The sequence below is a fragment of the Cuculus canorus genome, chromosome 1 (assembly GCF_017976375.1).
Source record: "Cuculus canorus isolate bCucCan1 chromosome 1, bCucCan1.pri, whole genome shotgun sequence".
NCBI lineage: Eukaryota > Metazoa > Chordata > Aves > Cuculiformes > Cuculidae > Cuculus > Cuculus canorus.
The window spans coordinates 154,166,533-154,187,190 of NC_071401.1; the positions used below are offsets into that span (position 1 = coordinate 154,166,533).

General features: G+C 46.4%; 1 protein-coding gene across 2 annotated transcripts; it reads left to right on the forward strand.

The window, feature by feature from the left end:
* The first annotated feature begins 440 nt into the window (after window positions 1-440).
* GTPBP1 (GTP binding protein 1) lies at window positions 441-20,097 on the forward strand. 2 transcript variants are annotated; one of them, XM_054087665.1, is made up of 13 exons: window positions 441-655; window positions 6,058-6,169; window positions 8,663-8,843; window positions 9,869-10,217; window positions 10,663-10,786; window positions 12,746-12,860; window positions 13,321-13,465; window positions 13,603-13,785; window positions 14,667-14,802; window positions 15,366-15,544; window positions 16,037-16,234; window positions 17,338-17,379; window positions 17,820-20,097. In XM_054087665.1, exons 1-13 carry the CDS (start codon window positions 458-460, stop codon window positions 17,910-17,912), a joined length of 2,055 nt encoding a protein of 684 aa, XP_053943640.1. In that variant the 5' UTR covers window positions 441-457; the 3' UTR covers window positions 17,913-20,097. The 2 variants fall into 2 exon arrangements, with proteins under 2 accessions (XP_053943640.1, XP_009566720.2); XM_009568425.2 differs by lacking the exon at window positions 17,338-17,379 and having other exon boundaries at window positions 17,820-20,096.
* Window positions 20,098-20,658: the final 561 nt, after the last annotated feature.

Consider the following 20,658-nt stretch of genomic DNA (forward strand, 5'->3'; position numbering starts at 1 on the left):
CCATTGACTCAGACCGCTGTCCATCATCTTCTCCCGCCTTCTGATTGGCTGTACCGCCATAAAGCCCGCCCACAAAGGCGGTGCAGCGGAGCAGCTTGGTCCCGCCCCCTCACTCGCGCCTCCTTATGCGATTGGCCCTTTGGGCTGTCTGTCACAAGTGCCGGAGTTCCCATTGGTTGGAAAGCAGCGGCCAAGCCTAAGCGCGCTCCGTTGCGTGGGTCTGTGTAGCAAACAAGCCGGGATGGCAGCGAGTGCCCCCATTGGCTTCGCGCGCTTCGCGGGGGCGCGGCCCTTTCGCATGAATGACGGAGGCCACGCCCACCGCCCTCACGCCCATTGGCAGCTCGCCTCCTCCTCCTCCGCTGATTGGCTGCTGCGGCTGGGGCGTGGCCTCGGCGGTTCCTGCGGCGCTTGGGGGGGCGGGCGCGGGAAGGGGCGGAGGAGGAGGGTCGGGAAGATGGCGGCGGCGGAGCGGAGCCGATCCCCGGGGCGGGGTTCCCCGGTACCGGCCTGTATGTTCGCTCCGGAGCCCGGCTCCCCGGGTGGGGGGCCTCGTGTGGCGGCGGCGGCGGCTGCCTGCCCGCTCCGCGCCGCCTTTGACGCCGAGGACGGCGAGGCGCTTAACGGGGAGCCCGACATCGACCTCACCAGCAAGGTAGGCCTGGAAAGACTCGCTGCCATCGGCCTCCCGAGCCTTGTCCTGCGGGGCTGTCCCCCAGCTCTCCCGGGAGAGTGAGGGGCTGGGAGTCGTCCTGCGAAAGCGGCCGGGAGAAACAGTGAAGTTCAGCCGGGGAGAGCTGAGAGACCGAGACGTACCCTGGCTGGGAAAGGAGGGTGCTGGCAGGCTTGTCCGGCCCCTGCCCCGTCCCCTTCTCTCCTGGCAGGCTTGTCCCCACTGCCCCGTCCCCTCCTCGGCTTCCTTGGATGGGTGTCGCATCCCTTCTGCAAGTGTAGAGTTTGAAGCTGACAGCTGCTTGAAGAGTCTCCCCAGCGTTTTCCCTCTCTGCCGGCTCGCTGGGGTTATCTCTGTTGCCAGCCGCGCCAGCTCCTGGGGCTTTCTTTGCAATCTTAAAAGCAGGTTAGAGTGCTTAACTTTTGTGCACGAGGGCTCAGTGGCAAGGGTGCTTTGTTCTTGCAAACCGGGTTACAAGAGCACACAAATGCTTGGTTCACCATGCCACAGTTCCTTGCTATGATCCCAGTGACAAAACTGTGGCGGTCTTACTTCTGTCAGAATTTGTTCTTGCTTCCGTCTTGCAGGAAGGTACGTAGTAGTAATACGTGCGTGCTGGAGCCTGCCACGGAGTACATTAGATGCCTTTCCACGCTGCCTTCTGTTTTGTCCCAGTTGGCTGGTATCTTTAGCTGTATGTCCTTTGCTGCCAAGAGTTTGATGTATCGTGGTGCCATCTCCCACTCTAAAGTCTCCTTTAAACTTGGTTCAGTTCACTTGTAATGATTTGGTCCAGAAGTCAATATAGCTGCTGTTCCCTCCTGGTTTTCTGCCATCCCTCCTCTTCATGCTTCCAGATGGAGTTGTTCCAAAGTCCTGGATTTTCTTACTCTCTGTCGAGAAATGAAGAGAGAGGAATTGTGGTGTGTGGATGTGGAAACATTTGTTTTTGAGGGGGTGACCGGATATTTTATGATGTAGTGCTGTATTAAAATGAATGTCGTGAAGATGTCTTATAAGGAAGCGAAAGACAGAAATCAAACCTGCAATGTCTATTGAGACGCCTGTTTGTGCCTTGATGAGTTGGACAAGATTTTAATACAGGATGCCAGTATCGATCTGTGCTTTATCTTGGACATGACTGATGTGGGAGAGGGCGCAGGAGGACACAGAGAGCTGTGTCACTGATTCTTGACAGCCAGGAACCTGACCAAAACTCTGATGAAGGGAGGTGAATGCTTTCCTTCTAAAACCTCCGTTTGTGTTGTCAGCCTGCCCGTTCGTAGAAACTGGCATGCTGTGACGGTGATAGGTAAGCGTTTTTTTGAGTCTTATTACTAGTTATTTTTCTGTACAGCAGTGTACACCTGCTGTCTTTTCCCCAGATGTTTCATTCATCCCCATCGTGGATGAGAGCCAACGCTACAAGCTCTGCCCCATCTTTCCAAGTTAGTCAGTCTCCCACTGTGTGCTCAGAAAAGCAGTCCTGTACGGTGAGAATACTGTAGCTAGCCTACCCCAAGCCTGATTCCCCTGTCTTTTCTGTCTTCCCAGCTGAACCACTACTCTACAATTCCTGCTTAAAATGGTGATTCCTGCTGCAGTCAATTTGTTTGCTAGTTGCTACTTCTGTCCTGGTCTGACCCACTCCCCTGCTGTGCTACAACCTTTCATCTCAGTTCTCCCCCAGCATGTTTGTTGTAAGATGTGCTCTTTTTAGAGAGGTACTCTTTGGGATTCAGTTATCAAGTACACCTTGTCAGCTGGGCAAGCAAACAGTTCCATTCATCAGCGCAAATTCATTATCGTGTCGATCTTAATGGGTGTTTGTTTTCCCTTCAGTACTAGCACAATGCAGCAGTAATCATCTCTTGGGTCAAAACCATATCACACAAAGCTATTAGTGAAGCTGATACTTCTGTTGTAACACGGATCCAATATAACATTAATAGCGCTTGAACTACGTGTGTCCACAAGAAATAGAAAGCAAAACATGACATTATAGACAGTGCCTTTCCCCTGACTTCCTGATGGTTGGTGATGGCCTTTCAGCCATGAAAAATATTCTTATTCCAATAAACAGCAGCACTACTTACCACGTAGCATTTGGTTTGCCCTTAATCTTTATAGTTTGTCCACCTCATGAATACGAGATGCTTCTTTTGCGAGGACTGCCTCTAGCAGTGCTGATAGAACCTTAGCTCAGTCTCAACAGTGTCTTGAAATTGCTGTTAATTATTACTGTGGCCTCTTGCTTGCTGTTGGGCAGTGCAGAATGGCACAGTCCAGCTTGTCCTCCTGAAGAAAGCTCAGGCAGCTGTAGCTATGACCCACCTCTGGTGTATGTTAATCCCAAAACTGATTAGAGGAAAGGTGGGAAAAAGCCACCTCTCCTTGGAGACTGGGAAGGGACTCTAGAGATGGCATCTCAAAGCTGTGAAATTTAGAGCAGCAGAAGGAAATATAACAATAACTTGTTACTTTTTTACCCTATAGGAAATCCGAAGTTATTAGACCCACATGCCCCCTACTGTTAACTGCTCAATGCATGGTAAAGTGGAAAGAACAACAGTGAAAATTTTTGAAAGTTATGAAGACCTGTGAAAAACAAGAACACATAGTGCAAGCATGGAAAGGATTACTCAAAGATGAAAAGTGAAATAAGAACAGGGAGGCCGAGACAGAGGGCCTCTTGCCGACCAAGGAGATAGCAAAGGACAGGCTCCCTCTGTCCAGGAAGCTAGCTAAAGGCATCTTTGAAACAGCAAGAAGAGTCTTGCAGTGACCTGGGAAACTGCAGAACTGCAGCTGGGGGCTGCAGGCTGCTGAAGCAGCTATTAGAAATACCAAATGACGTTGGAAGGCATGATCCGTGAAAGCTTCTACTTGTTCTGTGCATTCTTCTCTTGATGTCCTGCTATATCATATTGGCAGTAAGCTTTTTTTGGCCCCAGGGTGGGCTTTGGAGGTACCACTGGAACACTCTTCAGCAGCACCTTTGCATGGCAATGAAAGCAGCAGGGTGGGAGAATAGTGTTTTGAGCTGATCTGTATGGGCACTATGCTGTTTGAGCCCCCAGCTCTCCTGCCTGGCACCCTGAAGAAAGACTGCAGTGAGCTGCTCAGCTGAAATGTCCTCTGGTACTTTAAATAACAGCCTTGCCACTCACACTGCAGGAGCATTTGAACTCATAGAAAAGTGAAGCTGGTGATGAGATTTGAAGAAACTGAAGCTAGTGGGTCTCTACGCTGTTATTTTGTTGAACTTTATGAGCATAACATTGTGTTCAAGAGATCTTACTGAGTCCCTGACCTGTGCTGGTGCACTAGCCTAGCCGGTGAGCCTGTTTGCTGCGCTCCTAGGAATTCCTGAAAGTGATTGCTGGGCAAAACAAACCCTACACATCAACACACAGCCTCCCATTCCTGCCCTGCTCAAGCCTCTGAACAGCTGATGGTTTCCCCCTCAGTGCATTTACATACAGTGGTCTCCTTTAAGAAGAAAACCAAAACCAGAACAACAAATAATAAAGGCAGAACTCTATCCTTTGTAGCATGAAATACAAAGGCTCTGTGGTCTTTCAGGTCTGAGTGCTTTACTGCCCTTTGCAGACTATGCTGAGTAGTTCAAAGCCTTAGGTATGGCACACGTCTAAAGTAGGCATATGAAGGTGACTGTCTCTTTCGTGGCTGTCTGGACCTTGCAGACACATATGTGCTCTGTGTGACCCCTAACATTTGAGAAAAGCATTGCTTTGGCTGCCTTAAAACAGCACTTGCTGTCTGTGCTTCAGATTTCTAGGTGCGTGCATCGCTGTAGTTTTGGAAGCTGCTTAAGCATTAGATGTAGGTTTTTTGCTTCCCTTATGGTCTAGATTTCTCATCAAAGTCTTCGTCACGTGTCTTGTAGGAGCAGGCAGTGAAAGGTATTCTTCCTTGAACACGCGTTTTGTTAACTGTGCTAGCAAGTCAGGCTGCGTTAGTAGAGAATGTTGGGCAGGCCTGAAGGTGTAATAATTTTGTGCTGCTGTACACCATATGTTTTGGCCAAATCTAGTGGGGATTTCAGGCTGGCCTTAGTGCATAATGGAGTGAAGTACATTTTTCTGGGCCCAATTTTGGAACATCTGTGTAAAGACAGCTAGTGGAAGTGTGGGATTTCATCGAGCATTGCAGCACAGTGCAGTCATGCCTAGCTATCGAACTATTGGTAGGGGACAGCCTTTGCAACTCACACTAAAAGAGGCTTTTTAACAGAAGTGCTTATCAGTTGCAGCTATTGAACTACTGTACCAGGATGCTCAGGCACCAATAGATTTGTAATCACAAAGGCAGCCAGAGAGCAGGTAGCCATTTGGTCTTGAGTGGGTGATGAAGGTCTCCTTGGTCTGCTGCTGCCACACCACCACTGTGGCTGCTCTTTGCAGGTGTCTTCAGCTGTACTGTACAAGTGACACAGGTTTTTGCCAGGAATGGTGCTGCACCACTCTGTTCAAAGAAAAGTACTTCCTAAAGCACTGTCTCGTTCTCATTTTCTGCTCTGTTTCTCTCCACTTTTTCCTTCTCTTGATGCTTCTGCAGGGAAGGGCAATGGAAGCTGTGATTGTTGCAATAAATACAGTCAAAGCTTGTTGGTAACACAGCTGCTGGCTTGGAAAACTGCAGCTCTCCACTGGTGAAGCATCCAAATATGCTCATACAAACTGCTCTGTATGTCTGCCTCTCAGGACTGTAGTGTGAAGTACCTAAAGTTTTGTTAGGAGTTTGAAAATAATGCTTATTTGTGTTCCCTCCCCCTCTCTGCCTGCTCAGAAAACAAAAGAGGGGATTAAGTATGTGGAAGACTTGAGAGATGCTCTAGGTTTTGATGCCTGGGTGTGCGCTGCAGTGAGGTCTTGGTGGCTTCCTCTGGCTGTCCTGTCTTGCTTCAGGGAAGCAGCAGCACTCTGTGCAGTGGAAATTGTGGAGTACCCAGCTAAGGAATTTCTTTGGAGAAAATAGATCCTTCCCTTTTTATTTCCTTGCGTGGAAGCATGTATTGCACTGAAGCAGAAGTGGAGTGTTCACTTAAATGTGGCTTTTAAACATTGGTTACTTCAAAATGAGATGCTTGGTATTTTTATTTGCTTTGAAGTATGTCTTCCAATGTAAATGAACTATGAGCTCAGGCAAATAACCTTGTGTGGTGTCACCAGGAAATAGCTGTCGGAGAAACTTGTTTTGAAAAAAGCCTAAACAATCAAAACGGAACCACCAGAAAGTGGTCCTTGAAAAAGAGCCCTTCTCTTTCACTGAAGGACACTGATTGATCGTCCTTATAACTGAAGCTGGCTTTGAAATTCTTTGCTTGACATCTACAAATGGATTTAATCTTTTTTTTCCAGCTGGTGATGGTGAGTCCAACTTCAGAGCAGTACGACAGTTTGCTCCGGCAGATGTCAGAGAGGATCGATGAGGGATGTGGGGAGACCATCTATGTCATTGGCCAAGGATCAGGTGAGCATAGCTTCCTCAGGAAAACAACAAAATCCATTAAGATTATAAGAAAAAAAATAGTTCATCTAACCTTGCTGCTGCTGAAAGTAGTACTTGCTTCTCCAACATAACTTGGAAACCTCCATAAAGTATAGCAGAACATGTGGGATAGATTCTTTTTTTTAATTCTTGCCAGCAGCTGTCTTGTGTAGTGGAGCTGAACGTATTTTTTTCATAAAATCATACAAGTTATTTTTTGGAAATAAGTCATAAGTTGTCTGGGCACACTAGGAAAAGATGAAGGATCTGAAATTATAACAACAGTTTTAGTACAGACATCCTTGGCATCTGATGGAGATCTTGTTCTGCCTGGTTTTGTTCACTTCTCCATTATATATAATGTTTTTACCCCTCTGGAACATATGGGAGATACTTCAGACAGGCAGAAGATATGCTGCTGCCTTTCTTTGTTAGCATGTGTCTGTACTATGGAGAGCAAGGTTTTCCTTTTCTCAGCATGAGGCCTTTATTGTCACGTTAACTCGGATGTGACTGCAGCCGTTTGCCTTTGCAGATTTTAGCAGTTAGTATGGATTACTTTTTTGTTCTTTTTCACTATTTGAATATTTGCATCTGATGCTGTTGGCCCTGCTTGAAATTTGACATTTATTTTCTGAATACAAAAATACATTGCCTATGGCTATCATAAGGCTAAAGACATATTTCGAATATGCTGGATATCTTCTGGATATCCAGTTGTTACGACTGGACATTCTACAAGTTACTATGTTTGATGAGACATACAAACCCCATGCCGCCATTGCCAGGGCTGGCTGAGATAACAGAGGGAGAGAGTTGTCTTATCTCAGAGTTGTCTGGTTTTGGAGTTTTGTTGCTATCTTGCAAAGCAGCCAACATGGAAGAGAAGCCCAGATTAGATGACCAGTTTGCATGCAGCCAGTATCACAGGGATAATGCTCTTATGTCCAAGCAAGCTTCCGACACATAGTCTGAGTCCTTGGTGTATGGGATAACCACACCTGCGGGAGAGATCTAGTTAGTGGGCTAGTTACTGCCTTCTCTTCTAGGCTACCTTGTGAGAGTGTTAACTGGTGGTTGTTGCAATGATGTACTTAGACATAGGCCTTTGTTTCTTAAAATATGAGCTAAAACTTCAGACTTCGTTTTAGATTACTGCACAGTTGAGGAAGACGGAGATCTTTTCTGTAAATTGGAAACAATAGCAAACTGAAAATTAATCTTGATATCCCTGCCACCATCCCTCTTTCTCATTACTTTGAATGTCTGTGATTTTTGATCCTCATGGATACCCAACTCAGATGATTGAAAGCAAGCAAAGACTGCTATGTCTCACTGCTTTGTTGGTAGTGACTCCTCTCTTTCTTTGGCTCTTACCCTCTCCTTTCCCCTACTTGTCTCATTCCCCTTCCGTGACCCAAGACCCCAGTGATGGTGCTTTTTGTTTCCTCCACCACCTCAACAGCTTCTCAGCCAGCTTTTGAGCTAGGTTGGAAATCCCCCAGCAACTCTGCTTGTTGTAGAGCTGTGCAATAGTTAAAATGCTGATTAGTTCTTGCAAATTGCAGTTACTGCTTACCAGCTGATGAGTCAGCCATGCATATGAATATGTGCACAGCAATAGCTTTGGTCATCCAGTTTGTATGTGGTTCTTCATGTTTGTTTGTTTGGGTTTTTTTGCCCACAGATGAGATTCAGGCCTGAAATCTGGGCAGCTTTTCAGCACCTGGGTTAGGAGAAGAAGCTCACGGCTCTGTTGGCCTTTAAACCGTCTAGGTAGTTGCCACTGGTTTGCTCTGAGTATCAGCCCTTTGCTTGGGTGAGCTGTTCAAAGGCAGCAGTGCTGTCTTCTTTTTTTCTGGCCTTATATGCTCTCAGCATTCTTTCAAGTGCTCAGGATGAAGGCAGCGACACATGCCAAGAACATTGTTTTAACCGAAGTACGTGGGGACTAAAGGAATTGCTGTGCAGGCCAGATTTACAGAAAATGTGCACTTGGGATGTGGTTTTATAAAATAAGTGGATTGTTTAAATTGGTCCCACGTTCACTGGTAAATTGTGGTGATATTTCAGTTAGAGCTTTCCTTTTGTTAATGCTTTTCCCTTTATTGCAATGCAAGAGGAGACGTTATATCTGACGGAAGGGAATTGCACACAAAGTACTTTCAGCATGTGAAGTAAGGGGATTAGACAGAGATGTCTTTAGTGCAGATCATTAAGTATTTACTTGTAGAAATTGTGAAGAAAACCCCTTTAGATGGAAGATGGTCCTTTTTTAGTGTCTTTTAAGGCTATGAGTGAAGACTGTCCTTGTTTAATTTGGGCAAAGGGTGCTTGTTGTGTTTACCTGTGTGCCATCTCCAGTCCACTTGTAAATCCTGATTGGTGTGAAAGTCCCAGGCAGAATGACATTGCTGCTGGCCGTTGCAAGGTGATGCTCACTGACTGTCCTTTGTCTCCTCAACATCATACTAGATGGGACTGAATACGGTCTGAGCGAAGCAGACATGGAAGCGTCGTATGCCACGTTGAAGAGCATGGCAGAGCAGATCGAGGCAGACGTGATCCTCCTGCGAGAACACCAGGAGGCAGGGGGCAAGGTGCGCGACTACCTAGTTCGGAAACGTGTGGGTGACAACGACTTCCTGGAGGTCAGGTGAGGAGCCGGGTGGAGACAGGGTTAGTCAGCAGCCCAGCTGCATTTTTACCCTGTGAGCAGGCTGTGGTGCTGAGCTAGCAACGCTGGTTCGAGTCTGGGTGTTGTAGCTACCCAACAAAGGGAATTGAGTTTGACCACTCCTTGATAATGACATCGCCTTTTTGTTCTTGTTGCTGTCTCTTTTGTGAACAAACTGTTCATGAGGATTTGCCTGTGTTTAGCTGAGGGCTGTTGCTCTCTGGGTGACAGCTTCTCAGTTTGGGAATCTTCTGTGGGCTGGAGTCCCAGCAGACAGTCACACGTATCTGTATGTGTATGCGTATATGCACACTGCTGCAATACAGTGCTTTTAACTAAGGGTTCAATTCTATTCCAAGACTGTGGTGATCCAAGTCACCTTTTAATGGACATGTAATAGCTTGTGTAACATGACTTGAGAGTCTGCCCAGATTGGGATGGAATGGATTTTCAACATTTGCCAGCAGCTGAAATAGCCACTTTTATTGGAGACAAGGAAGGAAATTTCTTTATGAGCGTTTTCCCCTAAAACATTTCATTGTTGTTTGAGCTTTTCTGAGAACAGCAGTTTAAATTTCTCTTCTCTCCTTAGCACCTGGTGCTATTGCAACGTGAGGAACATGAGAAAGGCAAGTTGGGATTTAGTCTTTCTTTTTAATTCCTACAGTGTTGGATTGCAGAAACTAGGTGTTGGGAGAGAGCTATTCTGTATGTCATCAAGCAACATTGGGTTTGGCTGACTGCATCCTGAACGCAAGTGACATGTTTCCACAGTCTTTCACATCCCAGTTCTCAGAGTCTGGGATCTCTGCTGTTAACTAATAACTGTGAAAGAATCTCTGATCTGCTGGGGAAGGTCTAACATTTTTTGTTAAGTCAGGGAGAAAAAGCTAGGTATTTGCAGGACCAGTGGTGTTTGGATTTTTTTTTTTTTTTTTTTTGATTGCTTGTTGTTTTCTTCATATATCAGATTTTACCATGTGTCTTTTATCTTTCCCCTCCAGGATAGCAGTGGTTGGCAATGTGGATGCAGGAAAGAGCACATTGCTAGGTGTCTTGACACATGGCGAACTAGACAACGGCCGAGGTTTTGCTCGGCAAAAGCTCTTCCGCCATAAGCATGAGATTGAGTCAGGCCGCACCAGCAGTGTGGGTAATGACATTCTGGGCTTCGACAGTGAAGGCAACGTGGTGAACAAGCCTGACAGCCATGGTGGTAGCTTGGAATGGACAAAGATCTGTGAGAAATCCACCAAGGTCATTACTTTCATTGACCTGGCTGGCCATGAAAAGTACCTGAAAACCACCGTCTTTGGCATGACCGGCCATTTACCTGACTTCTGCATGCTTATGGTAGGTAACAAAAAAGGTGTACACTAACAGCAGGAGTGGTGGTGTTCACAGCTTTAATAACCGCAACTTCTTTCCTATTGCGAAGTCCCTGTGGGATTGTGGAGAGAGACAGCATCTCCCAGAGGTGGAGAGTAGCAGCCGTTGTGGATATCCAGCCAGGGCTGTGAGGCAAGTGCTCCAGGATGTCAATTTCAGGCCTAGGATGTATTGTTCTTGAAAAATGAAAGATCTGTAAACTCCAGAAGACCTTGCTAAAATTGATGAGCTATGGGTCCTTAACCAGTGTCCCACAGCATTTGAAATGATCTGGGTCTGTTTGACAGTCCTAATGACGTGTCTACAACCTAATCACAGCCTACTGCATGTCTGACACAAGACCTTCTCTGTAACCCAGCACGCTGTAGGAGGAATGTTTACATCACTCTATCTTGTATCCCTGGTCTAGGTTGGCAGTAATGCTGGGATTGTCGGAATGACCAAGGAACACTTGGGCCTTGCACTTGCGCTTAACGTTCCTGTCTTTGTTGTGGTGACCAAGATTGACATGTGCCCTGCCAATATCCTGCAAGGTGAGTCCTACAAGCTCTCTCCAGTGCTGTTTCTTACCTCTTGTATGTGCTGTTGTCCTCTGCTTGGATTGAGGAACTGCTGCTGGAGGAAGGCTGTTTTATCTGGTTTTGATTGCATCTCAAACACCTTCCAGAAATCTATCCTTTTCCCTTGCCCATTTTGCAGGCAGTTCACTTACAGTCATGATTTCAAAATTTTCCAGTCTTGAGGACTCAGCTGGGTCACCTGAAAGCATTCGCTACAGGATTTTGCTTATTTGAGCTCTAAGGGGAGAAACATACACTTGAGGCTGTGTCTTTGCTTTCTCTCTGGATATTTAAATGTGGAGAGAAAGGCTGGAAGTTCTCTTGAAAGCTGCTTTTCTCTTTGCCCACAGTTTGAGTGTGATCTTAAGCTGTGAGCAAACTTGTTCTCCAGCAGCTATTAGGTGACAGGGCAGCTCTTGTTATATCCTGCTCATCTGGGCACTTCTCAGATATGCGCATAACAACAGCAGCTCCTTCCTCTGTCTGAACAACCAACCAACACTTAATAAACCATGGTTCAAAGCGGTTGCATATGTGGGTTTTGGTAGCAGGACTGGACAAGACACGAGCAGGATGGCAGTGAGTGCCAGGGCCTAGTGACTTTTTTGCTCAGCAGCAGCTAAAGCAGCACCTCTAACCCCAGCAGTGTCCCTTTAACCTACGCTGGACGTTTTTTTCAGGCTGTGACAAACTCGCCTTTAAAATTCTCTTGATGCATTTCTCGCGTCTTCAGGAACATGCTGTGGTTAATTGGAGCAATGTGGATTTTTTTTGATAATCAGTCCTAAGAATCAGGAAAGTGAACTCTTCTGGTACTGTGTGGTTAGTTGATTGTTGTAAAAATCCTAAGTATGTTTGAGGTAGACAGATGCATGTGATCAAAAGATAATCTAAATATCTCTATATAATAGATGTTTGCCCAACAAATGTAAGGCCTGACCAGGAGATAGTAACTGGGAAGGAAAGAAGGAAGGAGAATGTTTAACTCCTGGTGAGGAGAGAATAGCTGCTCTTGGGAGAAGCCACTCTTGTGTCATGTTGTTTAAATTAAATTGACACAAGATTTGGCTCGAGTGTTTCTGTGAAGAGCAGATGGCATGATTAGATGTTTGTGTTTCTGTGTCCAAAACTTTCCCATAGGCAATTATTTGTTCAAAAAAACATCTAATTGGATGTCAGCTGTAGAATATAAACAATTTGCTCATTTAAGCCCTTACTAGCCTTCTCCTCCCTGCCCCCCACCTCATTTTTTGTAAGGCATTTTGCAGGAGCATGATGCTAGTGCATCAAATAATGCCCTTGCTGGCTGATAGATATGAGGCTTAGAAAATAAATAAAAAAGAGGCAAAAGATCAAAGTTGGGAGCCATGATGTTTGTCCGCAAATATTTATTTCTGAATCTGGTCCACCTACACTGTCCTAGTTTATGATGGTGATCTTTACCTCTTTCATACTTTTCTAACCTCCTAGGGCAGGTTAATTGCCAGGGAAAGCGGTTGAGGTTTGTTTGGTCAAAACTGATTTCTAATTCACAGATTCTCAAATGTTTCAGTTTGCAAGTGCTGGTGGTTTTCATTGAATTGAATGTGAAAAATCCTTTCTAGGAAGAGGAAATACCTTGTAATTGCTTAAAGCTCCTTAACAGACAGCTACAAAATGTCTTCACAGCATTGCATTTGCAGATGCAAACATGTCTGTCTGTTCTTGTATGGTGTCGCTTGGCAGCAGGCTAGCTGGCATGAAATGGAAGATGGAATGGCTCCTAAGTCCTACCTGGGCTGCAGCAAACTCAGTCTCACTCACTCACCTTTAGCCATCTTCTCCTGTCTATTTGTGGCAAAAGCACCAGTCTCCCTTCGGGGAGAGACCCCACAAAAGCGATTTGTAAAGACGGGAGATGCTGCCCTAACAATATTCATTTCACCCTTTAAGAAACCCTGAAGCTGTTACAGCGACTGCTGAAGTCCCCAGGGTGCAGGAAGATTCCCGTGCTGGTTCAGAGCAAGGATGATGTCATTGTAACAGCCTCCAACTTCAGCTCAGAGAGGTAACGGGAGTAGAGGAGAGTCGTTTCTCTTTTGGTCCTATATGGAGACTGGGTGAGAAGATTCAGAAAGAGAGTCCCATTGTCTAGATGTGTGAAGGTTGCATCTGCCATGTGTTGTGTTGATTCCATAAGAATGTGTTGATTTCTGAGATTGACCTGCTTGTGTTCCCCTCTCTGAGACAGAAATGAGAGGCTGCTTCTGGGCAGTCTGCAGAAGATGGCAGGGTATTCGGCTTCCTTCAGCCCTGGAACCTTACACCTATTCTTGAATGTCATTAGAAGGCAGAGGCAATGTTGCAGGTTCTCAAACATGGGGTGTTGTGCATCTGACTGCTTGCCAGGCTCTCCCTTCCTAGCACTGTGTATTGAATTCAGTCCCAAGGTTTTGGATGTCTCCCTACACTTGAAATTCCAGGCAGGGAGGTGAACTTACTCAATTGTCATTGATTTTCCTTTACAGGATGTGCCCGATTTTCCAGATTTCAAATGTCACTGGGGAGAATCTAGATTTGCTGAAGATGTTTCTTAATCTCTTGTCTCCACGGACCAGTTACAGGGAAGAAGAGCCAGCAGAATTCCAGATAGATGATACTTACTCTGTCCCGGTAAGGGGCCTGGTATTTGGAAGAATCTTATACTCTCAGGTTGATGAAGTCATCTTCCCTGGAGAGAGGAGTTCTAGGGCTCTTGTGCCAATACGATCAAGTAACCCCACGTACTGTTCTTTTCTTTTTTGGTGTAGGGTGTAGGAACGGTTGTGTCTGGGACGACACTGAGGGGCCTGATCAAGCTCAATGACACCCTGCTGCTGGGGCCAGATCCCCTTGGCAACTTCCTACCTATTGCTGTCAAGTCCATCCACCGCAAGAGAATGCCGGTCAAAGAAGTGCGGGGAGGCCAGACTGCCTCCTTTGCTTTAAAAAAGGTGAGACGATCCGCTCTCTACTCCCCGAACAGGAACCACCCTCCTAGTTTTAGAGAGGTCTTGGAGTTGAGTTGCACTATGATCAGACTGCTTCTGCAAACCTTGGCCGCCTCATTTCACAGTGTATTAAAATCCCATAGAACCGCAGCGGGTCATATAATCGTAGAATCCCTAGGTTGGAAAATACCTTTGAGGTCATCAAGTCCAAATGTACCTGTCCACTACCAAATCATATGTCCCAGTTGCTCTGCCTGACAGCTGCCAGGTAGTAGCATTAGGACTTAAGGTAATGAGGAATTTCATTGGAGATGTGTAACAAAGCAGAGGCATTGCAAGAAAAGTCTCTTCTTGTGCTGCAACCGCATTAATGGCCTAGGCAGGTATTTACACTGTTCCTCTCGACCAGCTACATAATTTGGGGTTTAAAACTTAGCAAAGTTTGATGCGATTCCTCTGGCGAAAGGTTTCTGTCAACTGAAGATGCACTGGTTTTAAGGGGGTCTAGTTCAAGCTATACCAAACTTCATGTGTTCAGTCTTATCGTTTTATGTTAAGAGACATGATGCTTTTGAAGAGATCATCTGCTTGGGTAACGTGCAATCAGGATGTATGTTTTGCTTTTAAAGTGTCGGTGAGTTAAAACTTCTGTGTGGGTGTCCAGCATTCGCAGCACTCTTAACAAAAGCTTCCAAAGAAACTTGATTTTGGCAACCTCGGCATAACATCATTAATACTGCCAAACAGCTTTGGCTTTGCCTTTTGGTGACACAAGTTGCTATCTGTGAAATGCGATAAGATCCTTCTGAATGCAGTTAGCCAGAGAAGCAAATTTCTTCCCTGAAGACTCATGCTAAGGTTTTCTTTGTATCTCTGCTTTTCAGATCAAGCGTTCTTCCATCCGGAAAGGCATGGTAATGGTTTCACCTCGCCTGAATCCACAAGCATCGTGGGAATTTGAAGCAGAGATTCTAGTGCTCCATCACCCCACCACCATCAGCCCACGCTATCAGGCCATGGGTTTGTGTCTCAGTGTTGTTTCATTTTTGTTTCTCAGTGGCAACGGCTTATATCAGCTCTAGCCTGAGATCATTTTTCTCCTGAATATAAGCCATAGTTCCTGGTTTGACCTTTCCCAACAATGAATTAGAGAAGGGGAAGGGAGCTGACAGAGGGCAGCGGCAAAGGCTGTAGATGAAAAGATGTGTGACTTCAAGTGTACTTGAAGCCTGCCCGAGCCAGATCTCCGTGGTGCAAAGATTCTTCAGCTTCAAATGCTGACTGAGAGACTTGTTTTAGGTCCTGCCCTCTACTCTGGCTGCTTGGAGTGCAGAATTCTATCGAGGATGCTTCAGAAAAGTCTCCATTTGAAGGCAACTGTTCTAGCTTGTATGTGTTTTCTTTCTGAGGACTGAACAAAAGCGGTTGTGTGACCCGTATTGTCTTTGGTACGCGGTAGATTTTTACATTCCAAACTCAGTGCTGTTAGCTGTAGGGTAGCAGGACCTGTCTCAGATGTCTCTCTGAAGTTTATTCCACTAATGGCACCAGTTGTTGAAAACCTTTGTGCATTACATTTGCAGTGCATTGTGGCAGCATCCGTCAGACAGCCACAATTCTCAGCATGGACAAGGACTGCCTGCGGACGGGGGACAAAGCCACAGTACACTTTCGCTTCATCAAAACTCCAGAATATTTGCATATAGACCAGCGTTTGGTCTTCCGTGAAGGCCGCACCAAAGCTGTGGGTACCATCACTAAGGTAAAGGCTGAAGAGTCCAACTGCTTTTTTTCCCATTAGCTACTTTTGTCACTGAGAAGCAAACAGGAGAATCTGGATGGCTTTGGAAAATTATGAGAAAAGGCTGTCCTTTGATGACAGACATCAGCCACGATGTGGGCTGCAGATGACCAATGTGCTCTTTTGTGTGGTCGGTCTTATCTGTTGTGAATGAGGGAATGCAAAAGTGGGAGGTGAGTCAAATGCCTCTAGTTGGCTTGGTCTCTTTCTGACAGCTTGTAGCTGGTCCATTTGAATCACACTGAGGAAGGCTGAGTGGCCCTTCCCTGCCTTTAAGGGTTCTTCAGGGCAGTTCAGGGGCCTAAATTTCTTTGAACAACTGCTGCTGCCTTTTGCTCCTGATGGCAATTGCTGTCAGTTCTCTCACTGGTCTTTGTTAAACAAAGCAGTGTGGAACCTTGCCGTATCAGCCTAGCTGTTTGAACACTGATTTGGCCTCTTTGTAATGTGCAGTTGCTCCAGACCACCAATAACTCACCAATGAACTCCAAGCCACAGCAGATCAAGATGCAGTCAACCAAGAAGGGAGCTGTTACGAAACGAGAGGATAGCGTTCTCCCAGCTGGAACGGCAGCTGGAGGCCCACCAGCTGGGGACGAGGCCCCCTCAGCAGCCGCAGCAGCACTGACACCTACTGTCCTGCAACCATTGGTAAGCAAGGAAAATACCATGTCTGTCCTAGCTGTTTGCATCCCAGTTTTATCTGTTGGAGGAAGGGCACTCTAAAGCACGAGCATTTTATCCCCTTATACCCTTGAACTCAACGTTGGGACTCTGTATGCAACAGAAACAAATAGAAAATATAAGTAGTCACTTAGCAGAGATCACAATTCTCTGATGACTGAATGACTCCTTGTGGTTGACCTTTCAGCAATTGGCAGCTTTAGGGTTCTGGAATAATTTAGATTGGACTTAAGGAAGTGTCTAGTCTAACCTGCTGTGAGGTCAGACCAGGTTGCTCAGGGTTTTATCCAGTCATGTCTTGAAAACCTCCAAGGAGGAAGACTGCTTAACTTGTTTCACTTGGCAACTTGTTTCACTGCTTGGCTGTGCTTACAGTGTTGAAGTATCTCCATATACCTGGTAGGTGAACTAGTGAAGCATCTAACAGCCAGTCACAGGATGGGTCTCTGCTGTTGAGACGTAGAACTTACACTAGGGAAATTCCAACTTAAGTAGTAGTATCAGACAGATGTTGTTTGCCCTGTCAAGGAGACATCCAAGAAGGAGGAAAGGTTTTCTCTCTTATAGGGGAGTTTATCCAGGTTGGTTTTTTGGTTATGACTTCTCAGCTCAGCTTGTCCGAGAAGAATACCTAGCCTTTCTGGTCTGAAAGGAATGGAAATGCAGTTCTAACAACAAGTTTTGGGAGCTATTTATTAGCTTTATTACATGGGTCTTCTCCTTCTGCTGTGCTTATCTAGTAAGTGAAAGGTTCAGGAACTGACTTCTCCAAGAAATCTGGTCACTGTTTGCTCTCTTAATTTTAGCCATCTTAGTTGTCCCTGGTCAATTTTTGCCCTCTTGAGCCAGGCTGGCTGCTGAAAGAGGGCCCGCTGGCAGGAATTCTCTCCCTTTGCACATGCGTGTGGCTTCTTAGTGATCCTCCATCTCCTCCTTATGTTGTTGTAGCATCACTGTGGTTGTAAGTAGTGCTGCCAGCTTGCTCTTTGTTTCGTCCCCTACCCCTGAGAGTTTGTGTTGCTTTTGTTCTTGCTTACCTCTGCCTCTTTCTCCTTGCCGCTTCCCCTCAGCCTGCGCTGGATGAAGAGCCCCACATCCGTGAGGGCAATAAGGTATTTGTCTGCTTTAAAAGAGAACAGTAGGCATGCTGGCCTGAGACTGGCAACAGACTCAGGTTAGCAAGAGAGCCCTGTCAGGGGGGCGGGAGGGCTCTCCTTCCATTCTGCAAAAAGCCAGGGGAGCCTGAGGCCTCGATTTCCCAGATGCCGAGCCTCATGGCACCTGCTGGCTCGCATGGGAGTGAAACATTCACAAAACTGGGGAGCAGGTCCTCCCCACCTTGAAGGATTGAACTTCATGGTGTATCTGTTTCTCCTCTTTCCTTCATGGTGTGTCTGTCTGCCTTATCTCCTTCCTGCAGTGGTAGGAAGTTGATGAGTCACAACTGCTCTCCTGCTGTCTGGACATGTGTGTAATCCATCTGAGATCTTTCTGTGTTGATATTCTGATTCAGGAGTTGCTGCACGCTCAAGTGTATCTTCATGTTTTTCAGTCAAAAGCTGGAGGAGGAAGCCGTCGACGTGGAGGTCAGCGCCATAAAGTGAAGTCTCAGGGAGCCTGTGTGACTCCTGCCAGTGGCTGCTGAATTTCTTACTTCTGCCTCTGAGGAATTCCTCCCCTCCCCTTCATTTCTTATCCAAAAGATCTAGAGCAGCTTAAACCAAAACCCATCCCAGCTGATTGGCTGCAGAAGAATCGTCCCTCCTCCCTGAAGGAAGCAATGGAGAGGAGCATAATTTATAAGCTAACGAAGGTGATGAGACAGACGGAACAGAGTAACTGACACCTTCCTCCTCCCCTGTTGACACGTTTTTGTACATCATGGGCTTAGTTTTTATTATTAGTTTTTATTATATTTTGTGTGCATGAAGATGAGAGGAGAATCTGGATAGGGCTGTGAAAAGCCAGTTAGCTGCCTCCTTCCTCCCTCACCCCATACTGTCCACAGGACTTGCTGCTCTCCTCCTATTTGCTGTCTCAGATCCAGGGGTTATCAAACGCCTGAAATTTCAGACTTGCGAAGGTTAAAACACGTTGCTTAGGATGGCTCTACAGGGCATTGTTTCCTCACCATTGTGGCCCCATGCCAAATGTTTCTGGATTTCCTCCATCTTAAACTGTTTCTAAGTGGGTTTAGTTTAATGTTGTAGTGACTGAAGTTTGAAGGAGGTGGTAAGAAAGTTCCTTAGTTGGAAATCAAAGAAGGAAGCAAATTGGAAAGCAGTTCTTGATGTCAAGTTGAGGAATCTTATACTAAATATCCTTGTCAAAAATGTTGATAGCACTTAATATTTTAAGTAGAGACAATTAAATGGGCAATCATTTGCCCATCCTGTTCCCCTTCCCATCCTGCTGCTTTTCCCTATTGTTTGTTCAGTGCACATTGGAGCAAATCTAACCTGCCCCTCAAAGCTGCTGTGGCTCGGTTGACAGTATTAAGCGTATAGTGCAGGAACACTCAGTCCGTCCACTGAGCCAGAGGAAGCCTTCTCACCTCGACGGACAGAGATCACAGGTGGTAATATACCTTTGGAACAGAGACACCAGGCAAACATGACCTCCCTTTGATTTTGTTTACTCCAAGAATTCACAAATCTAGTCTGGAACTCACTGGCCAAACTTTGCCATGGCAGGGGCAGGATTTGTCTTCTCCCTTCTTGGCTGAAGAGGGCAATGATTCATTGATACAAAACCTATAGAAGTGCTTTAAGGTTTGGAAGTATATGGTAATTTTTCTGACTTCCCTTTGTTTCTTTTTAAGATTGTATTTTTTTCAATGACAAATTCTGGCCTCTCCAGGAAGGCCCTGCAAGGACGGTCTATGAATTAACTTTGCCTTTATCATGTTTTTTAACCCTGGGTTTTGCAAGTGAATTGATTCCCTGCTTATTTTCATCTCTCTTCTTCTAACCCTACCTCTTCACTTGGCTCTCATGAGAAAATGAGTTATCCTCTGCTGGCTTGTGCTAAGCTGTGGAAGCATGGAGGAGGTGGCATCCTCACAAATTGTTGCTCTTCCCAGCAGGTGCAGTCAGCGTCGGTTTCTTTGAGGTCTTCCTCCTCCGATGAAGGACTTTTAATTAGAGGGAGACTGAAAACTTTCTGTCCCTCCCTAGCGGGTTGTTCCTGTTTCTCACTGTGTCACCTGTGAGGAGTTCATTCCAGTTCACCTTGTGATTCGAGGTAGGCTTTCAAGCCAAGTGAGCGACAGCGGGCTCAGGGAAGGAGAGCACATCTCCCAATGGCAGCACCAGCACTCCAAGAGCATTAAGCAGAGTGGGAGAGGCAAGGAATGTGGTTTCAAGATGAGAGTGCTTTGCTTTGAAACTGCAGCGGCTTGAGCATGAGTGGAAGCAGGGAGGCCAGGCAGTCGTTTCCAAGCTATGTGCCTAAATACCAGCACTCTCCTGGCAAGGGAAGATCTATTGACGGCTACAACACTAAGAGCACCTGCATTGTGAGGGGGTGTGAAGTGTGGCTAAGCAGGGCACAAAGGCCTGGCTTGTTTGTGTTCTGGGCCTGTGGCAACATCATACAGCACCTGATTTCACTGCCCTCTGCTTCTGAGTGGAGCAAGGAGCTCCAGGTGGTTTTCTTTTTCCATTCCTGTGCTCCAAATGAAGGAGACTGCTGAGACTGGAAGAGGGTTTACTTCAGTTTGTGCAAAGGAGGTGGTGTGATCTCTCTTTTGTGACCAGCATTCAAAGATCACGCAGGCTGCTGTGATCTATAAAATAAATTTTAAACAAGTTTGTTCCGACCTCAAGTCTGTCTTGTTGTTTTCTGTCCTGCCGATAAACCAACAGTTGCTGCTTTAACGCTGGAAACCAGACCAAGGCTGGACACCAGGTTCCTTTGCTGGCTGGGAGAGGAGGCTGTGTTTGTAGTGCTGGCAAGGGAGGGCACGCCGTGCCGTGCCACACGGGAGCTGCCACTGAGCCTCGACACAGCCCCAGCAGCTTTCACTCTGCCTAAGTTGTTGTGCTTCTCAGCACCGCAGTGGGGAAGTGAGAACGCTGGGCGCGGGCTGATGCTGATGTGTGTGTGAAGAGCTGCTGGAGCAAATCCTTTGGGTCCAACTCTATGGCAGATCCTGTGCTAAAGGATGCACTTTTATCCCAGCCCTGCCTGTAGAAGCTTGTGCTTCCATGGGCCCTCACAGTGATTTGCACCTCACTTGTTTCTATAAATCCCGTGGGACCCCCTCTTCCCACCCCCCAGGAAGGGGCCTTTCCCTGCCTCCTGAATGTGGGAATTCAAGCTGCAGAAGGCACTTCCTGCCCTGCACGGCCCTTTCCTGGCATAGATAAGTCTTGGGCTGGCAGCTGGTG